The 27,692-nt window shown below is 34.8% G+C and overlaps 1 protein-coding gene and 1 pseudogene across 1 annotated transcript in view; one reads left to right on the forward strand and one right to left on the reverse strand.

The window, feature by feature from the left end:
* LOC150109271 (uncharacterized) overlaps positions 1 to 27,692 on the forward strand; it is a 226,877-nt gene that overhangs the window by 110,683 nt on the left and 88,502 nt on the right. The window contains exon 4 of the mRNA XM_090402004.1: positions 27,310 to 27,587. Coding sequence (XP_090258130.1) covers positions 27,310 to 27,587 — 278 coding nt within the window. The remainder of the gene's footprint in view (positions 1 to 27,309; positions 27,588 to 27,692) is intronic.
* Positions 16,391 to 16,508, reverse strand: LOC150109272 (5S ribosomal RNA; annotated as a pseudogene).

The raw sequence follows: 27,692 nt of genomic DNA on the forward strand, positions 1-27,692 counted from the left end.
CTCAATTTATGTTCGACTGTTGACAAAACAAATCAAATTAATATAAATAAAGAAACGGAACATCTAAAATTACTATTCCAAAGAATTGTAGATGTAATTCTATTTTTAACAGGTAATAATCTGTCATTTAGAGGATCCCATGAAACAATAGGAACGCCGAATAATGGAAATTTTTTAAGTTGAATAGAATTATTAAGTAAATATGATGCTGTACTAATGGATCATGTAAACAGAATTAAATATATGAAAAAAAGAATTGTGTATCATTTGGCATAGATTTCAATAGGAAATTATTGCTGCATTAGGTAATGAAGTCCTTAATAAAATTAAAGACTATATAAAAGCAGCCATATATTACAGTATCCAAATGGATTGTACTCCTGATATTTCTCACAAGGAACAAACTTCAATAATTATAGATATGTAAATTTTGTAGACAAAAAATTAATTACAAATGAGTGATTTATTGAAGTAACTGATGTGACTGGTGAATGACTAGCAAATTCGCTTTTAAAAAGAATAGGTGAGCTTGATTTAGATATTATGAATTGTAGAGGGCAAGCATACGATAACGGTAGCAATATGAAGGGAACATATAAAGGCATACGATCTAGAATAATTAGTTTAAACCCTCATGCAATTTATGTACCTTGCTTATCACATTCTTTTAATTTGATAATTTGTGATGCTGCTTCCAGTAGTACATATTGTAAAAATATTTTTGGAATATTGCAATGTTTATACTGCGTATTTTCTGCATCTACAAAAAGGTGGGAAATTATACAAAAGCATTTAAATGTTACGCTTAAACTATTATGTGATACTCTATGGGAACATAAAATAGATGCAGTCAAAGCAGTGTATATGTTACCGGCAAAGTGTGAAAAGCAGGCATTTCATAGAATGCATGACATTTTTAGGCAAAGTATGAAAAATCTTTTTTATTTTTAATATTTTACATACTTTCTCTAGGCATTATACAGAATGACAAATACTATTTCGGCAAAGTATGAAAAAAGGCTTCTATTGAAAAGATGCATGTGAAAATGCAAGTACAAAATGTAAGATACCGGATTTTTCTACAAAAAGAGAAAAAGACCAGTGCTGAACTACTTGTTGCTACAAGGTAGACTGGAATGACATTTTGAATTGTACTTAAACTGCCTTTTTCATACAAAAGCACTTTCAAATTTTGGCACTTGGCCTTGCAAGTACACCTCATTGAACCCTTGGCCTCTACTGGTGGACTGAGTGGAAGCAGCTGACTGCAGACTAAAATTCCTGCAGCAGTTCCAAGTTGGTAAAAACCATCGTCTGTCACACTCATATCAACTCCCAGCAGATTGTGCAAGTCACCCCGTCCCTTGTCGACGTCTGGGTGAGGAAATTTTTTGTAGGAATCCATTTTCATTTTTTTGGCCTGTATTTCCAGATTCAGTTTAGATCGAATTTTACCTTCGAGAGCATTCTCAATATTGAAGCAAAGAGTACACAAAATATTAACATCATAACCTTCTATTTTCTTACTTCCATCGTCTTTACTCTCATGTCCACAGGTGGCATGAACACTTCTGGTTAGGTTAGGTTATGTAAGATTCTGCTCTGCAGTTCTCTGTTTGAGGCGAGAGTCGAAAGTCACGTGACTCGCCTTGCGATATTAAAAAGCCAGGAGTGTTGTATACTTTGCCGATTTGCCTTTGGTATTCTATAGAATGCCTAGGAAATGTGTGAAAATCTAAGCGTTTCGTACTTTGACATCCCACTTTCGGCATTCTATACAATGCTTGCATTTCACACTTTGCGGTAACATATACACAGTTTGAACAAACTTATAATGACTTAGAAGAATTTATTGGTGCAATTAACGATAACACAGCAGTATCCAAAGCTAAAAGTCTACTAGATTCATTACAAGAAATGCCATTTATTTTAAGCTTATCGGTGTGATTTACAATATTGTCAAAAATTAATAGTATCAAGAAACGATTTCAAGCAAAAATAATTTCTTGACTCTGCTTTTAATTTAGTGAATAAAATTAAAAATGAAATCCAAAATTTTAGATCAAAATTTAACACATTTTTAGACAACGCAAAAATGATAGCACGAAACTTGAATATTTCCGAAGACTTCCCTGAAAAAAGAATTCGAAAATGAAAGATTATTTTCCGAACTAGCAGATGAAGTTTTACTAAACCCGGTAGAGGAATTTAGATGTCACTTTTTCAACGTTCTGATTAATACTGTTATTGTACAAATAGATCAGAGATTTAAAAATATACCCAATGTTATTTCTTATTTTAAATTAATCACTGATATAAAAACATTAGAAAAAAAATGAACTAGAAAACTGCTCAAGGGATTTTGTAAAATATTATAGTAAAGATGTAAATCAAGACTTAATCCAGGAAATTGATTTGTTACGAGAATTGATCTTGGACCAAAAAATGTAAATAACGTGCAAGACATATTGCAATATATATAAAATAATAGTTATAATGAATTATTTCATTATAACTATTATTTTTATTATATTATAATAACTATTATAACTTTTATTTTCATTATAGTTATAATGAATTAAAATCATAAAAGAATGGAAGATAACTAATGAAGGAGGAGTCGAGATAAACCGTAACACCAGATTAGCTACTCTTCTTTTTGCTGATGACCAAATAATCCTTGGAAATAATGAAGATGAACTACAAAAATCATTATGCAGTCTAAATAATCTGATAAAAACATATGGTATGGAAATATCAACAGACAAAACAAAAGCCATGACCTTCAAAGGTGCTAATCCAATAAGAAGCAAAATAGTAATTAATAACAAAATAATAGAGCAATTAAATACATTCAAGTATTTAGGTTGCACAATGTCATGAAAATGAAGCTGATATAAAACTGAAGATATCAAACTTTTTAAAAGTAACAGGCATTATAAATAAAATTTTTAAACCCAATTATGTACAAAAACACACACGAATAAGAATCTACAATACAGTAGCTAACCCAACCTTACTTTATGGCAGTGAGATATGGACAATAAAAAAAGCAGATGAAAGAAGAATTGAATCATCCGAAATGAAATTTCTGCATAGAACTGAAGGAGTCACAATAATGGACAAAATGCAAAGCAGCAAAATCAGAAAAAAACTTGGAATTACAACTTCCCTAAATGAAACAGTAATTTGCTATAGAGAAAAATGGAAAGAACACTTACTAAGAATGAATAGAAGCAGAATACCTAAAAAAAAAAATTCTAAATTACAACCCAAAAGGTACTCGATGCAGAGGAAGACCCTTAAAAAGATGGAATTGAGTCTGGAACAGACCGCTTGGCCTATAAGCCTGGAAAGGAGGAGGAAGAAGAAGAATGAATTATCTCCAAATGTGCTAACTGTATTGAAAATTTTCTTTACGTTACCAGTTACTATAGCAAGTGCAGAGTGTTCTTTTAGCAAATTAAAATTGATTAAGAATTATCTTCGGTCAAATATGTGCGAAGAACGCTTAAATGCACTTGTTATATTAAGCATCGAAAAGGAAATTGCCAATAATTGTAATTTTTCGGAAATGATTAATGACATAGCAAAAGAAAATCGCATATTTAAATAAATACATATTAAGCAATATACATGTTAGTAAAACTAGGCCCCTAAATAAATAGTAAATCTATTTATTTTTTAATATGCTTAAATAAATTTTTTTTTATTACTTTAAACAATAATTAATTGTAAATAGTTTTCGTGCGCTAGTTGGTGAGCCAGGTTACTTTTGTTTGTGTTAAATATTTATTTATTTTAATTATTTAATACTTTTGTTTTGTGTTCAGTAAATGTTATGTTAACCTGTTATATTTCGAATGTGTTTTTTTTTTTTTTTTTGTGCCAAAATCATTTGCAGGTAAGAGGTTTTACAATACATTTATTTAGAATCCTTTAATTTTTACCTTTCAAAAATATTTTAGGGCCCCAAAAGGTTTCTTGCACCCGGGCCCTTTTATAGAGAAGGCCGGCCCTGTAGACCAGTATAGATAGAGCAGCTATGTAGACATGCATATGATTGTTGCAGTATTAACAAAAGATCACGCGACTCAAAGATAAAAGCAAGCCAACAATTTTTTAATTGAAATGCTAATATTCTCCTCAACCAAATCCCATAACATCTGCAATTGTCATAACAACACCCACTATATATTTCTTGGATTTAATACATTCACGACAGGGTGTTGTTCATCGTTCTGACGGAACTTCTCATTACTGGTGGGGCTCAACTTACACAAAGTTTCAACCCCTGGTTGATTTCTATTGCTGCTTGTTTGCGTTTGAGCTGGCAGAGGAACTCACACAAGCATTATATGTCATTTTCAATTCGTGGTAGAATTTTATTTGAAGTTAACCTTTGTGATCTGTCATAATGAAATCGAGAATTTCAAATGCAATAAAACAAACACTTATTTCATGTAATTGAAAAATTGGACAATAGTTTTTAGTTGGATACTGTGTTTCCGGTGCAACATATGGTTTTGCTCGAGTTTATACAGCAACGTTTCTGTGAGAGGGGAGATGTGATTCATTAGTTAGCACTGTTTTTATTCCAGCTGTCTCTAATTGCACTATTTGTTGAGAAATATATTACACAGACTGCAAATGTTTCTGTACCTTATTCAGTGATACAATAAAACTACTTGTTTTTCATGCATATGCAGTATAGTGGTGTTCGGAAGGCATGTTGTTTACTGCAGGGAGCAAGTTACTATTGCCTCGACATGAATGTGTTTAAACTTTTTTCGTGTGCAAGGTATATGCAAAACTTTTTAATGTCTTTTTTCGTAAAGTAAAATCAGGGGTGCGAGTTATATGCGAGGGCAAGTTATATTCGAGTAAATACAGTGGGAATTTCGCCGACAATTTGACAACCTTCTACTGCTTCCCTTGCTCAGTTGACGTCTATGGTGAGTTAAAATTCATAAATATTTTTCTCACTGCGATTTGTTTTTTCAAACCAATATCATTAAAATAAATTTAATTATACAATAATCAATGAATTTATAATACAATTCAATTTACACTGAATAATATTATAAATTTATATGTACATAAATATTATAAATAAAATAAAATATTATTTATAAAATTATAAATAACTAAATTATTTATAAAATATTATATATACAGGTAGTCCATGACTTACGACGGCCAAAAATTATTATTATTAAAAATTCTCTAATTTAACTTTGCTGCCAGCATATACATACATATATCACATTGCTTTTGTATACACATCACAGGGTCGCCATTAGTCGACAAGCAAAGCCTGTCTATCACCAATATGCATTTCTCTCACTTCTAACTTATCACAGCCTTTGGAACGTTGCAATTTTTGTATCTCATCGTAACCCTATTATGTCCAGTAAGAGAAGTAATACTACTGATGAAAATTCCAACATAAAAAATAATGCTATGATAGCTTTAAGTTCAGATGTTAAAATGAGGGTGATTAAAGCATATGGCAAAAGAAAGTCGGTGAAATAGCACGAGAAGAAAAACTGTCGCATTCAACTGTTTCAACAATCATAAAAGATAAATCAAGAATAATAGAGGCAGCTAAAGGGACATTTAATATGAAATGTACAATTTTAACAAAGAAAAGGAAAGGGCCATTTCATGAAATGGAGAAGCCATTAATGATATGGATAGATGATCAAATCAACAAGTATATTCCTCTCCATTTGTTTACGATTCAAGCAAAATCACCCAGCCTATTTGACAATTTAAGGAAACAACAAGAAGATAAATAGGGCGAGCATACATTTAACGCTAGTATAGGTTGGTTTTATTGATTCAAAAACCGATTTAACTTGCATAACATACAAATAACGGGAGAAGCTGCTAGTTCTGATTTTGAAACTGCTGAAATTTTCAAGAAAAATCTGAAAGAGATGATAAAAGATGAAGGATATTTGCTAGAGCAGATTTGTAATGTAGATGAAACCGGACTGTTCTGGAAAACGAACTTATATTCACAGAGAAGCTACATCGGCGCCTGGTTTTAAGGCATTTAAAGATAGGATTACACTTCTCCTTGGAGGAAATGCTGCTGGTTTTAAAAACCATCTCTTGTTTACCGTTCACACAACCCCAGAGCTTTGAAAAAACATTGACAAGAATGAATTGCTGGTTTACTACAGGTAATTCTAAAGCTTGGATGAGAATTGTTTTATTCGAAGATTGGTTCTCAAATTGTTTTATTCCAGACGTACGTGCCTACTGTCTTGAAAAAATAATTCCTTTTAAAATTCTACTGCTGCTTGACAGTGCTCAACGACATCCTCCTCACATTGGCGATTTGAATGAAAATATAAATGTGATGTATCTACCGCCCATACAACAGCTGTAATTCAACCTATGGATCAAGGTTCGATTGCCATTCAAGACATTATCTGAAAACTACATTTTCTCAAGCAATAACAGCAATGGACAATGATGCTATAGCATTATGTAATTTTTGGAAAAATTACAGTATTAACCAATGTATCTAGAACATTGGAACTTCATGGAAGGAAGTATCAGAACAATGTATGCGAGGAATTTGGAAAAAGTTACTACTGCAGGAGACACTCGAAGAGTACAATGAGCATAGTATGGTAGAACAAATTCGTGAAGAAATCGGTGAAATTGCAAGAAAATTGCATTTAGAAATATATATTACCAATATAGAAGAATTAGCAGATCACGAAGAATATGAACTGACTGATCAAGACTTGATTTTCCAAAACAAAAGAGTTGTAGAAGAAGAAAGGAATAATGAGGAAGATGAAGACAAATCGTTAAAAAAATTTACTGTAAAAGGATCAGCTTAAGTAATTTCTAAACTAAATCAAGGACTTCAGCTACTTGAAAATATGGATCAAGACATTGATTGCTTCGCCAAAGTCAAAAAGCAAATTTGAGAAGCAGTCAGATGATATCGCAAAATATATGAGAAATAAAAGTAAAAAAAACAACAGACAACATTGATCAATTTTCTGATTAAAAAAGCTACTCCGGATTGCGAGAAATAACCATATCGTCCAAATAAGTGACAGCTACTCACCTGCTTAATTAAAGACATCGTTAATAAGTTTTTTGTTTATGTTATCTAATATTTAAAGGAATTTCAAATTAAAGAAAGTGCACCATTTTTGATATGTGTTTACGTATTTGTTTTCTTAAATTTTTCTTTCTTAATTTTGTATTTATGTATTTGTATGTACTAATAAATAATTTGCAACTCTTTATGTAAGTTTATACATTTTTAACCGTTTTACGTTAAATAGAAACCTAATTTATGAAAATATTACAAGAGAAATCAAACAAATCAAGAATTAAAAAAAAAGTCCTAGAATTATGTCAGATTGGACTTACAATGGAGACGTTGGAACGGAACCTCATCGTAAGTCGAGGACTACCTGTGTATATTTATATATATAAATATTATATATTATAAATAAATAAATAAATTTTCTATTACGTTTTCCTCAATTAAAAACTGCCCAGCATGTCAGCAACTTGATTTGCAAATGTTTGGCACGCAGAGGCACGTCAGCAACTCGATTTGTGAACTTTTGCCACATGCACATAAATAGGTTCGCCACCACTGCTTTAGAGAAAGCAACTGACACAATGAATAATGAAAAGTTGGTCCTCGTTGGGGATCTAAATAGCAGAGTAGGAAATGATTGTCAGACATACAAAAATATTTTGGGAAAATTTGGAGAAAAGATCAAAGCTAATAATAATGGCAAATACCTGTTGGATTTCTGCTCAGGACATGGACTGGTTATTACTAACACAGTGTTCCAACATAGAAATGTGCACAAATTCTAATGGAGAGAAGAGTCAATAAATAAGAAAAGTCTCATTGACTATATTATTGTTGATTGCTGTTTTACCACTGGTGCAGGACACCAGAGTGTACAGAGGATTTGAAATTGGAAGTGATCACCATTTAGTCTTTAGCAGGATAAAATTGAATTTCATATGGAAAAGAAGAACATGTAAGAAAGTTTTAAAGCGAATAAAAGTTGAGCAGCTCTCAGATGTGAACTGTAGACTAAAATACACAAAGATTATTGAAGAAAAAATGAAAGAGTTTGAGAACGGGAACCAAACCTTGGAGATTCAGTGGCAAGCCTTGAAGAAAACCCTGATTGATTCAGCCAGAGAGGCATGTGGTGAGGTTGTCTGCAAGGATAGAAAAATCAGAACTCCATGGTGGACACAGAAAGTTAAAGAGGCAGTGAAGGAAAAGAAGAAAGCATATCAAAAATTCCTGGCAATTAAGTCAGCTTGTGCTCTTAGAGAATACAGAGACATATGTAAGAAAGCTAAACACTGTGCAAAATTAGCTAAACAAAACTCATGGGAGGACTTTGGCAAGAACATAGAAAATAAATATCGAGAAGGTGCCAAAATATTCTGGAAGTTGTTGAAGAAGCTTAGAAATGGAGGAAAAGAATGTTGTAAAAGGATTTAGAGATGATAAAGGTGACATGAAAACGGGAGAAAAAGATAACCTTGAAGTATGGAGTAATTACTTGGAAAAATTGCTAAATGAAACAAGCACAGTGGTAAAAAAACACTCGACATGCATACAGTGAGGAAAACATATCCATACTTAAAGTAGAAAAAAGCCATCAAAGGCTTTTTTCTACTTCATGAAAAATGTGGAATATCATCTACTCCTGCTGTCATCTACGAATATCCTGCTATCATCTACTCCTGCTGCCTTTCCACATTTTATGTGGAAAGGCAGCAGGAGTAGATGATATTCAACCAGAAATGCTTAAGTATGGTGGTATAAAAATTTTACAGTGGCTGCACTGCATAGTTCAGAAAACCTGGACAGAGGCACGAATTCTCGATGATTGGAGTAGAGCTCTCATAGTACCCATATATAAAAAGTGAAATAAAACTGAATGTGAGAATTACAGGGTATTTCCCTACTGAGTGTTCCTGCCAAGATTTATGCAAGTATACTTGAGAAACAGTTGAGAAGACTGTGGGAGAAAAGCTTGGTGAAGAACATGCTGGATTCAGGCCAAATAGAGGCTGTCAAGATCAGATCTTCACTTTATGACAAATAGTTGAGAAAGCTTGGGAATATAACAAAGATCTGTATTTAAGTTTTGTCAATCAGGAAAAGGCATATGACAAGGTGCCAAGAGAGAAGCTATTCAATACGCTACAGTTATATGGTGTCATTGGGGGCATTATATCAAGCAATTTAGTTCTTTATTTGAGTTGTAAGTCAGCAGTTAGAATTGAAGGAAGTACAGGAAGATGGTCTAATGTTAAATCTGGTGTGATACAAGGATGTACATTATCCCCCTCTGTTATTCATTGTCTATATGTATCACATTATGAAGGCAAGTGGTATTAAACATGATATCAAAATTGGAGATGTTAATGTTAGCTCTTTGCTTTATGCGGATGATGTTATACTCATCCGCATAAAGATGTTATACTCAATAAATCCGCTACAAGTCTGCAAGATTCCCTGACTAAATTGAATAACTGTTGTAATAGATATGGTATGAAGGTCAGCAATAGAAAGACAAAGACAATGAAAATAGGCAGAATCGTTGAAAATGTCACCTGCATTGTGAATGGAGAACCTGTGGAACAAGTTCAACATTTCAGCTACTTAGGCACGATTTTTAGTGAAGATGGTAAATTAAATATGGAAATAGACAATAGAATCAACAAAGCTGGTATGGTGGGAAGTCAATTGAATAAATTCATTTGGAATGAGAGAGAAATTAGTCAGAACGCTAAATTAGCTGTATACAAGACAGTGTTCAAACCAGTTTTAACTTATGGATCTGAGAGCTGGGTCAGAATTAAAACACTTGACCAAAGAGACCGCAGATATGAGAGTCCTAAGAAAGATTAGAGGCGTGAACAGATGGCAATATCATATTAAAAACAAGGATATTAGGAAAGAATTTGACATTGTCAGCATCCAGGAATGTGTTAGCAGAGCTAATCTCAGGTGGTATGGTCACTTAAACAGAATGGGCGAAGAAAGATTAGCAAAACAAATGTTCTCTTCCAGGTTGGCAACAAAACGACCCAGAGAAAGACCAAGATATAGATGGATTGATACGGTTCAAAGTGCCTTAGACGATAGAAATATAAGATTTGATAATGTTGGAGTCTTGACAAGTAACAGACTGATTTGGAGGAAAATTGTAGATAGGAAGTTAGTAATGATGTAAATTTTTCATGTAGTACTATCATATTCTGTACTCCCCTTGTGGGTACATGGCAGTTATTTGATGATGATGATGATGATGATATAAATATGTGTCTTATATGTATTACATAAATTCTATGTATAATTAAATTGTATGTATATATATGTAATTTATTAGATAGATTACAAAGTATTATTTGACATTTAAAAAAAAAAAATTACGTAGCAATCCATGGAGTTCAAAGACTTATCAAGGGAGGACACCTATTCTACACTGTCTCCACTACTCAATCCACTAACTAGAGCGAACTGCCACTTCCATCAACATCATCATCTACACCAGTGGTGGTGAACCTTTTTATGTCCGCGTGCCAAAAGTTTACAAATCAAGTTGGTGACATGCCAGCATGTCAGCAACTAATTAATACAACACTGATTAATTAACATTAATTAATACAAAATTAATTCTAGAATTTTATTGAGACAAGTCTAAATATAAACTCATAATTTGACATACACATTGTCGTATTTAAATTAATATCAATATATCAATTTATTAATGAGATTTTTGCTGTTGTACATTAGATGCCAAATGCTTTATATCAGGTTCATATTTTGGCACTTTTAGTGATACACACGTGGAACTAGATTCAGCAGTCATTCTATTCCTTAAACTTTTTTATAAAATTAATTTCGAAAAATAATGACTAGCAAGCATATGTAGAGGAGTAAATTGATAATATAGCCGTCGCTAGTTTTTCTTAAACAACAAAAGGTTTCAGGAATGGCATTCCAAGTTCTCAATATTTTCTCTTCAACATTCTTTTTAATTTTTCCCAATAATCGATTCTTTTCCATTATTTCCAAGTCATTTCTCAAATAGACAAACTTTTGTTTCCATGTAGAACTAGATTGAAGATCGATTAGTTGCATTTCTATATCTTCCAAATTCAGCCACTCGAGAATCTCCAAATTGAGTTTATCTGTTGATGTTGTGTCCGGATGCAAAATAAATTTTGATGTCTCTGCAAATTGCCTGAACTGCGTAAATCTTGAAGAAAATTCGTTGATTATCGACTGAATAACTGTAGAAAACTCTTTTGTCAATTTAACTTCATCTGTTTTTTTCATGGGATTCTAGATCTGCAAAGAATTTTTTTTGTATTTGGAAAATATCGGAAATAACGTCACGATTAAAAATTAGTAATTTAGCTTCGAATACTTTGATTAAATCAAACATGATAATAATTGTCTTGTTAATAGTTTGCAGTTTAACATTAAATTCATTTAAATGTAAACAAAAATCAGTAAAAAACATTAATTTCGAAAGCCATTTAGCCTTCATTAATTTATTGTATTTTTCTCAATGATTTTTTCATTATCTAAAAAAAAAGTCTGACCTCATCTAAACACTCAACAAATCTTTGAAGAACTTTCCCACGACTTAACCATCGGACTTTGTTGTTCATAAGTAAACCATTGTACACTGAGTTTACCTCACTTAATAATTCTATAAATTTTCGTTTATTTAAAGCGCATGCTGATATAAAATTGACCATTTTTGTTATAATGCTCATAATATATTCCAATGGCTTGAAACTAGCCTTTGCGCATAAAACCTGCTGATGTTTTATGAAAACCCAAAACTGAAAGTCCAATATGTTTGGTAAATAAACTGACGAACCCATTTTCCTCTCCAGTCATACTGTGAGCACAATCAGTAGTTACTGATACAATTTTGGAGGGATCTATATCTCTTTCAGCAAGTGCATTTACAACTGCTTTGCAAATATCTATTCCTTTTGTTGTTGTTGCTGCTAATGATGTTAAACTTATCAATTCTTCTTTGATGTTATTCCCAACACAATAACAAATAAAAATTGTCAAAAGAGCAGATCCAGTTATGTCAATACTCTCATCAGGACAAAGAGAAATTTAACCAGAAGATTTTATACCTGTTGTTTGCTGCTGAGTTATATTTTTAGCCATTTCTATGATTTTATCTTTCACCGTGTTTCTAGCCAAACACGTATCTTTTATTCTTTGAATAATTTTTTTCTTGTTTTCAAAATCTTCAAAGAGAACTGGTGCGCATTCATACCATGCTTCTTTTATCTATTCTCCATCACTAAAAGGTTTCCCGTGTTTGGCAATTACATTTGAGGCAAAAAAAACTAGCAGCAGTTATATTTGAACGACTGCCGATAAATTTCATTAGGGTTGTTGACTGATATTTCTATTTTTAATTGCCTGAGCAATAAATTCTTTCTGTTCGTCCTTGCTTTTCTCAAGGAGCGATTTATGGTTTTTCTCATAATGCAGTTTTACTGACGACATTCTGCACACAGCTGTCTCGGAACATAAAACGCATATTGCTTTATTGTCTTTATTAATCATGTCATACTCTTCAGTCCACCAGCTTTGGAACTCTCTGCTGCTTGACTGTGATAATTTTCGCTTTTTATTTTTGCCAGCCATGTTCAATAGAACTGTAGCAAAATAATTCAAAACTTAAATCAAATGCATTTTTTATTATAGTTTCAAAAAATTCAACATTTTATTATATGCTTAAATTAAATTATCTTCATAATTACCATTTACAGTAGCATAAACAAAACAGTGCACATATGCAACAATAATGCACTTACCGCTGCTTATTTCTGCCTACTGGCGGATGCATGGTGCGAAATGCATAATGAACGCACGTGCGATTAGAAAAGGGAATAGTCAGGGAATCCTAAGGATCAGTTGTTCTCAATTCTTTTTCTATAAGACTGTATTTTTATTTATTCTTACTGTATTAGAGAGCTCAGTCCCAACAAACTTACTCGTTAATATCATTCCCATTTTTTTAAAGTTCATACATTAAACTAACATAAGTATTAATATTATATAAATTAAGTGGATATTAATTCCAACATTATTTCAAAGTCGACTACAGTAACTATAGAATTTTCGTGGGAAATTTGACCAGCGAACTTATGGGAATGAATACACTCGCCGCCATACTACCAGTTGCTCTAGCCGCTGGGGCAACTCGTAGCATGGTGGCGAGTGTTTTCCCGTAAGATCTCTGGTCAGATTTCGCATGAAACGTCTATAATTTCTGTCATCGGCTTTGAGATAATGTTGGATTTAATATCCACTTAATTTATATAATTTTGTTTTGCCGATGTGAAGCCTTTTGGCTATTTATTTTAGTAAATAAGTATTAATAATTAATTATAGCATAATCATAAAGAATATTAATACACTTAATGTATACGGTGCAGCATATTGAGAAATATAAAAGTACGCATTTAAATTAGTAATCAATCACAGGACTAATGCAACAATATTGTAGTTTCCTCAGGCCAACATCATTAAATTAACTTCTGGTAACTTTCATTGACATACCCCATTCTGATCACCAAAAATTTATAATATTATTCAGTTGATTATTAAATTGATTTTAATGATGTTGGTTTAAAAAAAAAAAAAAAAAATGGTAGTGAGAAAAATATTTATGCATTGTAACTCACCATAGAAGTAATCGGAGCAGGGGAAGACTTGTCGGTGAACGCTTACTATCGAATATAACTTACCCTCGCGTATAACTGGCACCCCTGATTTCACTTTACGAAAAAGGCATTAAAAGGTTTTGCATATATACCTCCCACACAAAAAAACAACACGCCCTCCCCCAACAGCCATTATATACTGTAGATGCAAGAAAAACAATAGTTTTATTGTATCCCCGAATAAGGTACAGAGGCTTTTGCAGTCTGTGTAATATATTTCTCAACAAATAGTGCAATTAGAGACAGCCGGAATAAAAACTGTGCTAACTAATGAATCACATGTACCCCCTCTCACAGAAACTATGCTGTATAGGCAAGCAAAACCATATGTTGCACCAGAAACACAGTATCTAAATAAAACTAGTGTCCAGTTTTTCAATTACATGAAATAAGTGTTTGTTTGATTGCATTTGAAATTCTCGATGTCATTATGACAGATCACGAAGGCTAACTTCAAATAAAATTCTACCATGAATTGAGACATGCCATATAATGCTTGTGCGAGTTCCCGTCCCAGCTCAAACAGCAATAAAAATCAACCAAGGGTTGAAACTTTTTGTATCATTTATCGATGGGGTGTCGATGAACGACACCCCGTCATGAATGTCTTAAAACTAAGAAATATATAGTGAATGTTGTTATGACAGTTGCAGATGTTATGGAATTCGGTTGAAGTGAATTAGCATTTCAACTCAAAAATTGTCGGTTCCATTTGTCTTTGGGTCGTATGACCTTTTGTTAATACTTTGTTAATACAATCAAATTCATGTCTTCATAGTTGCTCTCTCCTGTAAAACAAAATTTAACTTGTACGTATTGTAACAATTAAAAAAAAGGTGAATAATTTATAAGCATATGAAAGGATATATGTAAATCGTTGACGTGCCAGCAAAATTCTCGAGCGTGCCATAGGTTCGCCACCGCTGATCTACACCGATGCCGTCTACTGCCCACCACCACCACTAGTATTTTCACAGACAATCACAAATCTCCATGTCCACAGTGGGATTTGAACCCCGCATCCTTTTGGGTGGAGAGCAGATATTCTAGCCACTCGGCCAACCAGGCCTGTTGTTATCATAATAGTACCACACTATTATGTGGTACTATTATGATAGTACTACACAAGAAAGTTACATCATTACTGGCTTCCTATCAACAGTTTTCTTCCAGATTATTATGTTATCTCCCAAGACACTAATCAGTATTATCATATCTTATATTTTTGTCTCCTTTGGGTATTTATAACTTAAAGTTATAAAAACACCTCTTTTTATAACTTTCCCTCTCTTATGCCGTTTGAGATTAGATCTGCTAACATGTTCCTGAATGCTACCAACTTTAAGTTCTTTCTTAATATCCTTATTTTTAATATGATACTGTCATTGATGCTATCTGTTCATGCTCCTACTCTTTCCTAATCTTCAGGCTTGATCAGGTGTTTCATTTCTAACCCAGCTCTCAGATCCATCAGTTTAAACTGGTTTGAACTCTGTCTTGTATACAGCTAGTTGAGTGTTTTGGCTAATTTCTCTCTTATTCCATATAACTTCATTTATTTAACTTCCTACCATATCAACTTTGAAAATTCTGTTTATTTTTTCCATACTTAGTTTGCCATCTTCACTAAAAATTCTGGTTAAATATCTGAAAAGTTTTACTTGTTCTGTTGGTTCTTCATTCAGGATGGAGTTGATGTTTTCAGTGTTTCGTCTTATTTTCAATTTCTTTGTTTTATTATTGTTGATTTTCATACCAAATTTGTATGAAATTTGATATGAAAATTTATATCAGTTTAGTCAGGAAATCTTGCAGACTTGTTCTGGATTTATTCAGTCATGAACTCTGCATAAAGTTAAGAGTTGAGATTAACTTCTCCAATTTTGATATCTGGTTCAATATCACATTAATCAGGCAACACCTCAGTTGGCATGAAATTCTGTCATGCTGACCAATCATTTTGCATTATGGTTTAAGCCAGTAAGAGTAAAATTTGGTTGGTAAATCCCAAATTGCCAACTCATCCTCAGTCATTCACTATCCAGGTATATACTTGACAGGATGCACCACGAGAAGATGAGGATTTGATATCAGGTCAGAAGGCCTGGTCAGTTCTCTGCATACCTTTTAAAAATGTAGAAGTCTCTCATTTATCTAGCTTTGACCCTTAAGCACCCAAAAAAGTAAATGTCCTAAATAGTGCACCCTAGTGGACTGGAATAGCTGTTGAGCTTGAAGTTCTTCTTGTTGAGGCAGTGCCATTATAAGCAAATTTGTTGAGGTTTGGGTAGTTCCTTAAGGCTGAGGCAGATTCCTGGAAAAGTCTTTCCTATTTGTTATTATTATTACATGACACCTCCAAGAAGTCCAAGGACTTATCGAGGGAGGACACCCACTCTACAACTCTCCATCTCCACCACAGACAATCCACCAACTACAACGAACCGCCTCATCTACTTCCCACTACCACCAGTAGTATTTTCACATACAATCATAAACATCCATGCCCACGGCAGAATTTGAATCCACAGCCTTTTGGCTGTAGAGCAGATATGCTTACCACTTGGCCAACCAGACTGGCAATAATTAATGCCAGCAGCACTAGGATTCCCAAGAGGGTACCCTCCTAAGTACTAACTGGGCTCGGGTTTGCTTAACTTCAGTAATCAGATGATAACTGGTGCTTTCAAACTGATCTGGCTGCTGACACAAATTTAAATTGCTCCTATGGAGTAAGGTGGCCTTTTTCCATCATATCTTTATTGTGGGTGTCCAAGGCATGGTCAGCAAGCCCTTGGTGGCTATAGTGGTGGAAGCAGATGTAGTCTTTGTGTCTGGCAATTCTGATGTTGATTTTCCTGCCTTTTTGGCCATTATGACAAGGAGTGTCTTTTGGGGATTTTAATATTTTTTTGATTTGGTGGGGATTATAGCCATTGGCTAAGAAAGTGTTGTGAATGTGTTCACGTTCAGTGGTGAGAGGAATTATCATTAGAGCTAATCAGTTTTGTCCTATTATATAAGATTTTGATTATCTTAATGTTTGGAGGCAGGAGATGACTGTTGGTACCTCTGCCTGCCTTTCTTTGTTGGTATACTTAAAATACCAGGAATTCATCAGGATGATGCATAATCAAGGTGTCTAGGAAGGGGAGACTTTTTTTTTTTTTTTTTTTAATCCTTTCTCAAGGTGAACTGGATCCTGGAGTTCTTGTTATTAAGAGCCTCAAAGCTACATGGTCAAATGGAGAACTTCAACTGTACTTCAACTGCTGTATCCCATTAGATCCGTAATCTACTTTTACACTGTGTTGACTGCCCCATGCAAATTAGTTACTAAGAGATTAGATTCTGCATTTTTGGTCATTCTTGCACCCACTTCTTCATGGGTGCACACATGCTTCTTAATAGCACAAGTTTCACTCACTTTGCAATTTCATGCTTTCACTAAATAAAGATTTCTTCATATACCTAATTCCCAGTTCATTCAGATGTATTCCATGTGCCTTATATATATGTCTGTCTATTCATCAATGAAATTCAGTCCCTAGATCTACAACTTGCATATTAATTCATTTGCAATCACAGTCCTCATCATCTCTTCTCTTCTGTCATCAAGATGGGTTTGAGTCTCTTATGTTTATGAGCCTTTCACCTTTCTCTGTCCAAAGCAAGCTCTTTTATATGCCAGCAGCTTTGAAAAGCCAATGCAGTTCTAAGGATTGTATGGCGTGTTAATTTTGGTCTTCCCCGGTGTCTTGTAACCTCCATAGTGCCCTCAAATACCAGATGAGGAAATCTGTCTGGTTCCATTCACACAATGTGGCTAAATCAATGGAGTTGATTCTTTAGAATTGTTGAATTAGGGATATTCAAAACTTGCAGCACCTGTTCATTAGTCTGTGTTCTATCCATTGAGCTGTTTATTTTCCTGAAGCATTTCATATCAAAAGCCAATAGCTTAATCTCTCTCTCTCTCTCTGCTTTTTTTTTTTTTTTTAGGTTCAAGTTTCTGCCCCAATACTTTAATACTAGTATTGGGGCAGTATAATAAAAGTACAGGGTGTTCGGGATAAATTTGACAGTTTCGTAAGGAAAAAGAAAATCTTCTTTGTATCTATTAAATTTAATGAATTGACAAAAAAACATTACAGGCAGAGTTAATTACAATACTATCAACAAGATTTACTCAAAATAACCACCATTAGCATCGATCACAGCTTCAATTCTGCTTCGGAACCTCGAACAAGCTGATGCTACAGTCTCCCTGGGAAGGGCCGCAAAAACTGTTTTAATTTTATCCATTAACTGGGCTTTTGTATTACTGGAAGTGCGATTGGTGTCTTTTTCAACTGTGCCCCATACAAAATAATCCATGGGGTTAAGGTCTGGGGAGTTTGGAGGCCAAACATTTGGACTGGTGAAGTCGTAGAAATTTTCAGACAACCATTTTTGACTTTTCCCAGAGGTGTGGCAAGGGGCCGAATCCTGCTGCCATACATACGGCCTACCATTGGCTACCCTTGTTATCCAGGGCTTGACTACAGTTAGCAACTCCACGAACAAAGCCCGAATTCCAATGCCAGGGTTCTTCAACACCTGTTCCTGCAGATTTGCGAGGAATTCTGCTGTACGAACGCAATCAGATCGTCTGCTAGGGATCTTTCTTCTTGCTACATCCTCGTAGTCACCATTGCAAGTCTCTAGTTCATGCCTGATTGTTTTTACTGTATTCAGGGAGCATTGGGCAGCAGTCGTAATATCCTTATTTTGATGGCGGGCACGAATCATCATGATACAAGTTATTCTCTTCCATGATTCAGGTGGGTTCCAGCTATCCATCCTTTCTGACATCTTGTATATGAATGAAGAAGGGTCCAAACTTTTAAATGAAGAGAAGTGTGTGTTAATACATGTAACTTACGGAAAAATATAATTAATTATAAATATGTCAAATTTATCCCGAACACCCTGTATAATACTACTAATACTTTAGTAATATTATACTTTTATATAATTTTATTTTTAGAATTGTAGGAATGTTGTCGTTTTTCCAAATTTTGTTAAACTTATTCATCATTGACCAAGCTATGGAGAGTCTGTGTTTTATTATTGCTATTTCATTTAAATTTGAAGTCAGGTGTGCTCCTAGGTAATTAAAACCATAAATTTGTTCTGCAATTTCCCGATTGTATTACTTGTATAACAGTTTTCATTATCTTTGTTTTACTTGAATTTATAATTTCTGCAGGTTTCTTGTAATTTTACTAGCTGGTATTGGAGATTTGATTTGTTATCTGTTATAATTACTATATCATCTGCATATATATGTGATTGGTCTTCCATTGACTTTTACTCCTTTATAAGTTCTTGGATGAAAATATTAAAAAGGCATGGGAAGAGTGGGCATCCTTGCATAACTCCTTGTTTGATATACTATAAAACAATAGAAGACTTTGAGCAGCGAGCTCTAGAGTCAGCATGCCTCAAGCCCAAAATTTGGCTCAGATATGTTGATGATATTTTTGCCATTTGGCCCCATGACCACAAAGCACTAATTATTTACAACACAAATGAATCCAATTCACCATTGAAATAGAAAAAAACAACTCTCTTCCTTTCCAGACACACTTGTCACGCGTCTTCCCTCAGGCTGTCTCTCCTTCTCAGTCTACTGCAAATCCACACACACACAGGCCAGTACATACACAAAAATTCTTACCACCACCCAACACAAAAACTAGGTGTCATAAGCACCCTTAAACACAGATCTGAAACTATTTGTTCAAATGAACAAGCTCTAAAACAGGAATATGAGATCATCAACCATACATTTGATGGATGCATAAGATGGATACATGATTGATTGATACATAAGATGGATGGCTTGCATTTGAATGGTTATGGTGTAAGAAGACTTGAGAAAGTGTTGCTGAATGTAGTGGATGTGCAAATTCAGGGAAAGTAGATTTGTTAAGGGGGGGGGGGTAGATATACAGTCCTTAGGGAGGCAGTTGAATGTAAGAATGAATATAATATGCCAGAGCAAATAAGGACAACAAATCAGAGTGGGATAGTTAATATAAGGCATCAAGGTAGGATTGGGGATAATGGGGGTCTTAAATTCATGTACACTAATACTAGGAGTATTAGGAACAAGAAGGAAGAGTTTTTGGCCATGGTTGGCACTTCCTGACCACAGGTTTTTGGTATTAGTGAAACATGGCTGACTGTAGATGATATAGCTAGTGGGATTGAATGTGATGGGTATAGTGTGTTCAGGAATGACAGAGAGAATAAAATGGGGGAGGAGTATTGTTGATGATAGCTGATGAGCTACAGCCAAGGAGAATAGAAGCTGAATTGCAGTATAGAGAAAAGAGCACATTTGAGGCCATTTGGTGTGAGATTGTGGCTAGCAGAACTAAATATACAATTGGGTGCTGCTATAGACCAGGTGATGGAAAAGATAGTGGTGACAGTATGCACAAGCAAATAGAAGAAATGAGTGGAAGGAGGGTGATTATTATGGGAGATTTCAACTATGGTCGCATTGATTGGAGTGAGGAGAGGACACACGGGAGGAAGGAATTGGATTTTATGCGGTTATTAAGGGATAACTATCTGCGACAGCATGTAATGGAAAATACTAGGGGTCAGAGAGTGCTTGACCTAGTAATTACATCTGAGGATTTGGCTGTAACAAATATGACCACATTGCCACCAATCGGTGAGAGTGATCATAGGGTCTTAACTTGGGAAGTGGCTAAAGGTGTAGAATTTTCAATTAAGACAGGGTACATGTGGAATTATTGGGCTGGAAAGTATGGCAAGCTTAGGAGTTTGATTGGTTCAGTGCCATGGCATGTACAACTGCAAGGACTAGAAGTTGATAGTGCATGGGAGGTAGTTAAGAAGTGTTTGCATGAAGCAATGGCTGACTGTATACCTAGAGTCCGAATAATAAATCAAGTAGGGGTTAAATGGATGAATAACACCATTAAGCTTGAGCTGCAAAAAAAGAAACAACTATGGAGGGAATTTAAGGAGAAAGGTGACCGGCAGGCACATGAACGGTATAAAGCGCAGGCCAGAAGGGTGACGAGTGTGGTAAGAAAAGCAAAAAAGGATTATGAAAGAACATTGGCCATGCAGGCTAAAGAGAATCCTAAACAGTTTTTTAGATATGTAGCAAGTAAAAGGAAAAATGTACATGGCAGAATGATTTTAAAGAATGCCGATGGTAGGGAGGTAACTGAATCAGTTGAGATAGTTGAGTTACTGAGTGAGCACTTTGCAAGAATATATCATCCAGGTGGTGACATTGCAGAAACAAATAAACCAGTAGATTATACGGGAATTGTGGTGAATGAAGTGGAGGTGAGAAGTCTATTGCATAACCTCAATGTCAATACATCTGTGGGATTGGATGGTATACCAGCTCGTGTTGTACGAGAAGCAGCTAAAGAATTGTCAGTACCCTTGACCATTTTGTTTAATTTGAGTCTCGGGTCTGGGTTAGTCCCGAGCGGGTGGAAAGAGGGGAAAATAGTTCCGCTGCATAAAGGTGGTTCCAAGACTGCTGTTGTAAATTACCGACCGATTAGCATATCAGGAATCATTGTCGAGGTCTTAGAGAAATTAGTCAAGAAAAGAATACAGGATTGGATAGATGAAAATGGGATATTGTATGGGGGACAACATGGTTTTGTGAAGGGTAGATCATGACTCAGTAACTTGCTCACGTTTTATAACACAGTGACGGCTGAACTGGATAGGGGTAATGGGTTTACAGTGATACTACTGGACCTTGCCAAGGCCTTTGATAGGATACCACATGGAACCCTAATCAGTAAACTGGAGCAGATGGTGATAGATATAGGGTTGGTGAGATGGATAGGAGGGTGGTTGAAGGAGAGATACCAGAGAGTGGTTTTTTCAGGAGTGGAGTCTAAAAGACGTCTTGTGACTAGTGGAGTGCCGCAGGGCTCTGTTCTTGGACCACTGCTTTTCAATTTGTTCATCAATGATATTGGAAAGGATTTGAGAGGAAGTGTTCACTTGTTTGCTGATGATGCAAAGTTGGGTAGAGCAATTGTGAGTGCACAGGATGTCAAAATTTTACAGGATGATTTGGATAGTTTGGAGGACTGGGCTAGGAAAAATGGATGTCAATTTAATGTGGCAAAGTGTAAGGTTATGCACTTTGGGGTGAAAAGAATAGCAGCAGTATATCGCATTGGTGGAACCGTACTCCAGGAGATTGATGAGGCCAGGGATTTGGGAGTGTTGGTGGATAGGGAGTTGAAGTTTAGGGGGAACATTGCAAAAGTGACTAAAACAGCTCACCAAATCACTTGGCTTCTGAAAAATACTTTAACATGCAGAGACAAACAAGTTGTTGTTCCTCTGTATTGAGCCTTGATAAGACCCCATCTGGACTTCTGTGCCCAGTTATGGGCACCAGGGTTTCTTCATGATGGGGAGGAAGTGGAGAGGGTCCAGAGATGAGTGACCAAGATGATAGCAGGTCTGTGGAATGAACCTTATGACAATAGGTTGAAGATTTGTGGTTTGCAGAAATTGGACGATAGGTGAAGGAGGGGTGATATGATCGAGACATTCAAATTACTGAAGGGTTTTTATAAGATTGATCCAGAAGATATTTTTGAAAATGTGACTGGTGGTGGGAGGACTAGGGCCATGCATGGAAGCTGGGCAAGAGCGTGGTTGACAAGGGTGTCAGAGCTAGGTTTTTTACTTGGAGAGTGGTGAATGAGTGGAATAAGCTTCCAGAGTCTGTTGTGGGTGCTACGACCGTGAATGAGTTCAAGGCAAGGTATGATAGATACTGTGTGAATGTTGAATAGTTGTTCTTGACATGATGTTAGGGCCTCCCTCGATGAGTCTGTCGACTCCTTGGAGTTTCCCGGAACAATAATAATAATAATTTATAAAAAATGGATACAGTAAAAAAAACTATTCACAAGGTCCTCCACAGAGACACCACTAAAAACAAAAAAGATTTCAAGAATGCCATTGCAATTCCTTGTGTTAGAGGCATTTCGGAAAAAATAGACACAACACAAATACAACATCAAAACCACCTTTAAACCCCTGACAAAATTAAGACACCTACTCAGTTCTTCCAAAGATCCTAGTCCATGCAGGGTTTCCAAAATACAATGCACATATAACCTACCATACATAGGAGAAACAGGGCGAACTATCCCAGTTAGGAAGGACGAACACAAACAATGCATTAAATACTTCCATTTTGGAAAAATCGGCCTTTCAGACATACCACAGAATTGATTGGAAAGGTACCAAGTCCCTAAACCGCACCAAAACCTGGCTTGTGAGGAAATTTAAAGAAGCATGTGAAATGCTCAAACACAATCCTAATCTGAACAAAAATGATGGTCTAACCACTCCAAGAATGTGGAGGACCCATTTGCAACCATTATAGCAACCAGAACAAGCCAAAGAAAAATCTCAATACAAGAAGACTTGGTGAACTTTTTTCTTTTCTTTTTTTTTTAACATTCAATAGCAACCTGAACTGTACAAGTCTAGAAGAAAATCTTAGTATAGCAACTGAACTGTACAAGACCTGAAGAAAAGCTTAGTTATGGGAGTACTTTAGCAGTTTTTTTTTTTACCATTAGAGGTCAGGCTGAGTAAAAGATCAATTAATAGCATAGATTCAATTTACCTTTGTAGAGTGCAAGAGCATGTAGCTTGTTTTCATATACATGTGTATTTTTCTGATAATGACCTCGATACAGGGGTCGAAACATCAATTGTTATTTTATTAATAATACGTAAAATAATCATTTTAACGCGTGCATTTTGTGTTCATAAATTCATATCATTATGAATGCTGATCACCATGTAACCTTAAAAGAAAGAAAAAAACATTAATTCTTAGGCCTTCAGCCTAACAGCCAAGGCTGTTATTTAGACTAGAATCCTAAATTTTTCTTAGGAATTTAGAATTCTAGTCTAACATCTTCCGCTTATTGTTTTGTGTTTTTATGTGTGTGTTATTACAGTTTTTATATTGTATCCATAAGATGTCTCTGTGATAGACAAAATATTGGAATTGCGGGTAATTATTTCTCTATCTGTTGTCATTCCATTAAACCTATGAGTGTGTTGTATAATATGTATGTAGAGCAAGTATTTTGTTAATTTTGTTTGAGTGAAATGAGAAGAAGAGGCATATATAGTTATTTTCATCCTTGTGAGAAATTCCTTATTTAAACAAATTGACTGTTGTTGTTGTTTTATTATGTGACACCTCTTAGGAGTCCAAGGCCTCATCATAGGAGGGCACTCTACTCCACCCTGGTACACATATCTTCTGCCACCTGTACTACTTAATTCTCCTACTACACACAACTACCACACCACCACCAACAGTATTTTTTGTCTGTAAATTGCATGTGTCCCGATTTGCCTGTACGTGGGATGGTAAACCATTTCGGGGGGGGGGGGGACTGCTACCTCTACATGAGATCAGCTATATTATGTAAGGGTTTTAAGAATGCTGTACTGCTGCAGGAGGGGCAGGGGAGGATGAGAAAGCTTGCAAATCTGCTGTTGTGAGTAATTTTTCCGTATACTGTATTGAGATTACCTTTTTGAACATATGATCAAGTATATCTAGAAAAGCTAGAACATTGTTACTCTTTTTCCACGATAAAACAAATTCTTGGATGTTGAGGTGAGATCAATATGTGTATGCCATTAGGTCAGATTGAGAACTCACAATTATTATAGCCTCTTAGAAGGTTTAAGTTTGGATATATCAGGAGCCGTCTTTTCAAAATTCTCTCTGTATAAATTGGTAAGTGGGAGTACCCATTGCTGTTTCTTTTGTGTATTTTGCAATGTCAGGGGAAAACGCATTTTTTAAACATGTGGGAAGAGAGAAACAACGTTAAAGCTTGACTATACTATTAGAATAATTTAAAATTCAATTTCTGATGCACTTTAAAATACATGGAATTTTTAATGTAAAAAGAGGTGTGACCTGTGAGGGGAGTAAGAGATTTTGGATATCTGTTAAAAAAAGGGGGGGGGCGGAGGGGGAATCATTAGCATCTACTGTCAATCTGAGAGGATTATTTGGTTTATATCTGAGGTGGATAGGAACTCAAAGGTTTCAGTTTTTGGTAATTTCAGGAGGCCAAGAATGAGAAATAAAAAAGCCCTCCCTTCATTTTTTTTTAGTAATTCTTTTATTTAAATTAAACTTACCATGAAAGTATATTATTGTTTAATCTTTTATCCAAGTGTTAAGCAAACAAAGTTTATACCTGAAGTAACTTCATGACTGGGTAACTCATATATAGAAGCTAATGACTTCGCATCCATTGCCTTAGTATCTCATAATGTATAGCACACATCCTTTTAGACATGTAAATTCTATGCATTATGGAAAAGACCACTACCCAGACTGGTTTTGACCTTTATTGAAGTCCCATTAGTGGGAGCCAGACCCAGAAGGGATACCAAGGTTGAAGTAATGCAGAAATAATATATTTCCTTTATACAAGTAGTGAAAAGGTGTATCACCTTATTATTAATTTCTGGATTCAAGATAGTTGTGGAAAGGTTTTTCATTTGGTTATTATAACTAAGTGAAATAAACTTTCTATAATTCTTTTATTGTTGTAATCTGGGATATGGGAAATCGTAATTTAAAGAAATATAAGTAGACATCAGTGTAACATCCATTTTACAATTGTATTCACTAGAGTTGAGAACCACAGTAGCATTACCTTGTATGCTATTCTGATGACTGTATTTTTGATTTTCTGTGGATTCCTGAGAGAACAGAGCTAAAAGGGGAAATTACTTTTTTGGGAACAAAGCTTGTGTAAGGAATTTTAGCAGTATTGAGCCTGATGTTAGCAGTATCTTTAGCCAAGATGCAGATGCCCTACATGAACAGGTCTAATCATCAGGTCTAATGATTGTACCTATAGAGATGCAATAGCAAAGTCATGGCTGAGACAAACTGACTGGCGGCTGCTTCATTAGCCTTTTTGAAACCATCAGTTTCTATTCCAATAAGGCATCTTTCTCTCACAGCTGAACTTAACTGTGTATGCCCACATTTCTGATACTAATACTTGATCCTCTGTACACGTAATGTGATCGCTGGTTTAAAATAGGTACGTAAACCATCATGTTTGTAGAAATTAGACTCAAACTTACATTGTTTCAATCGATGTAAAATTTTGACTTTAGTGTCTAAGTCGTCCTCAATACATTGCCAGGAAGCACAAAATAAAATACAATAACAGAATTATTTTAAAATGCACTGCTACAATTAAATAAGAACATAAATTTTACATCTAGTCATGAACTGGATGAATCTAGCCTAGCTGAAAATGCCCTCTTGGCTAAATGTAGAATACTTTGGAAGAAAACCAAGCTTTCACATAAAAGTAGATTCCTTGTAGAACAATTTTACTAAGAGAGCTCTGAGACCTCACTACAGTGCTCAAATTTAAACAGATCTGATGGCCTTTAGTTATCTGTATATAAGGGAAATATTATTATATCAATCTTCGTAAATTCCTCATTTTTATTTTTATGCTTTTTTAATTAGTAATTTGCTAACAATCTGCTATCTTAGTTACACTGTAGTGGCACTTTTTAAAATAATTCTCTTATTCCATTTTATTTTGTTCCATTGTCAGTGTACTGAGGATGATGCTTTAGATACTGAGGCAGAAATTTTGCATCGATTTCAAATTTTCACATAAGTTTGATATTCCTAATATGAGCACTATTCCATGGAAGATCATGGAATAGTGCTCATGGAAGACCAACCACTTGAAATATAAAAAAAACATAAAAAATAAATATATAATGTGTTACACCTAGGTAATGCTATGCCTAACTATTCATTACACTGAACTGTTCATAGTAAAGAACAGTTTGGTGTAGCAGACCATGCCTTTGACACAACAACACTTTGAACCAGAATGAAGTGAAGAAAAAAAAAGTTTCAGCACAGAAGTTCAAATATGAGAAGCTTTCTCTAGAATCTGCATCTACTCTTGGATGTGTTAGTTAAACTTCCCAAATATGAGGAAACAAAATACAGGCAAGGACTTTAGTTCACTACTTTGCCTGTGTTTACACATTATATTGCATCCCCTGAAGATGTCTCTGTGACAGATGAAGTATTAGAAGCATTAAATTGTTTAATTTGCTTTGTGTGCTGTTTTTATTTCATTTAAATTTCCAGCACCTAAGTCTGAACGAACACACACACACACACACACACACACACACACACACACACACACAACTAGACTTAGCTGAGATAGTCGCCTATCTTGAAATACAGTAACTATTTTTTTCCTAAAATAGTCACTGAAATTTTAAGTGTTTAAACATTATAAACTTATTCAAATATAATATTCTCTTAACTGTTATTTTAAGGTATATTCTGGAAATGTAATGTATTTATATTTTATAATTTAGTGCGGGAATATATCATTCCCGAACCCCAAGAATTTCTTCTGATTAGGATAGAATCACTAGTACATGCTGGCTGTGAAGAGGCAGCAATCCACTTTTGTCGTTGGTGCATAAAATTTTCTTGTCAAAATAATGAAGTTGTAGCAGAAGATGACCTTAATACCAAAGGTACCACTTTACCAGAAAATGAAATGGAAAACAGTCACTGGCGATGGTGTTTCCTAGAGTGGCTTTTTAAGTTGATGTTTAGGAAAGGCCACCTTCATGATCTTGTTGCTGAGGTAAGTGTCACATTTTGTATTGAAATTCTGTTTAAATTATTGTAATATATACATTAAATTGGCAGTTTATTAAGCACATTCCTGTTGTCTCTAGAGTCACTACTT

The sequence above is a fragment of the Typopeltis vanoorti genome, chromosome 2 (genome assembly GCF_054136105.1).
Source record: "Typopeltis vanoorti isolate ZY-2024b chromosome 2, IOZ_Tvanoo_1.0, whole genome shotgun sequence".
In the NCBI taxonomy this organism is placed as follows: Eukaryota; Metazoa; Arthropoda; class Arachnida; order Uropygi; family Thelyphonidae; genus Typopeltis; species Typopeltis vanoorti.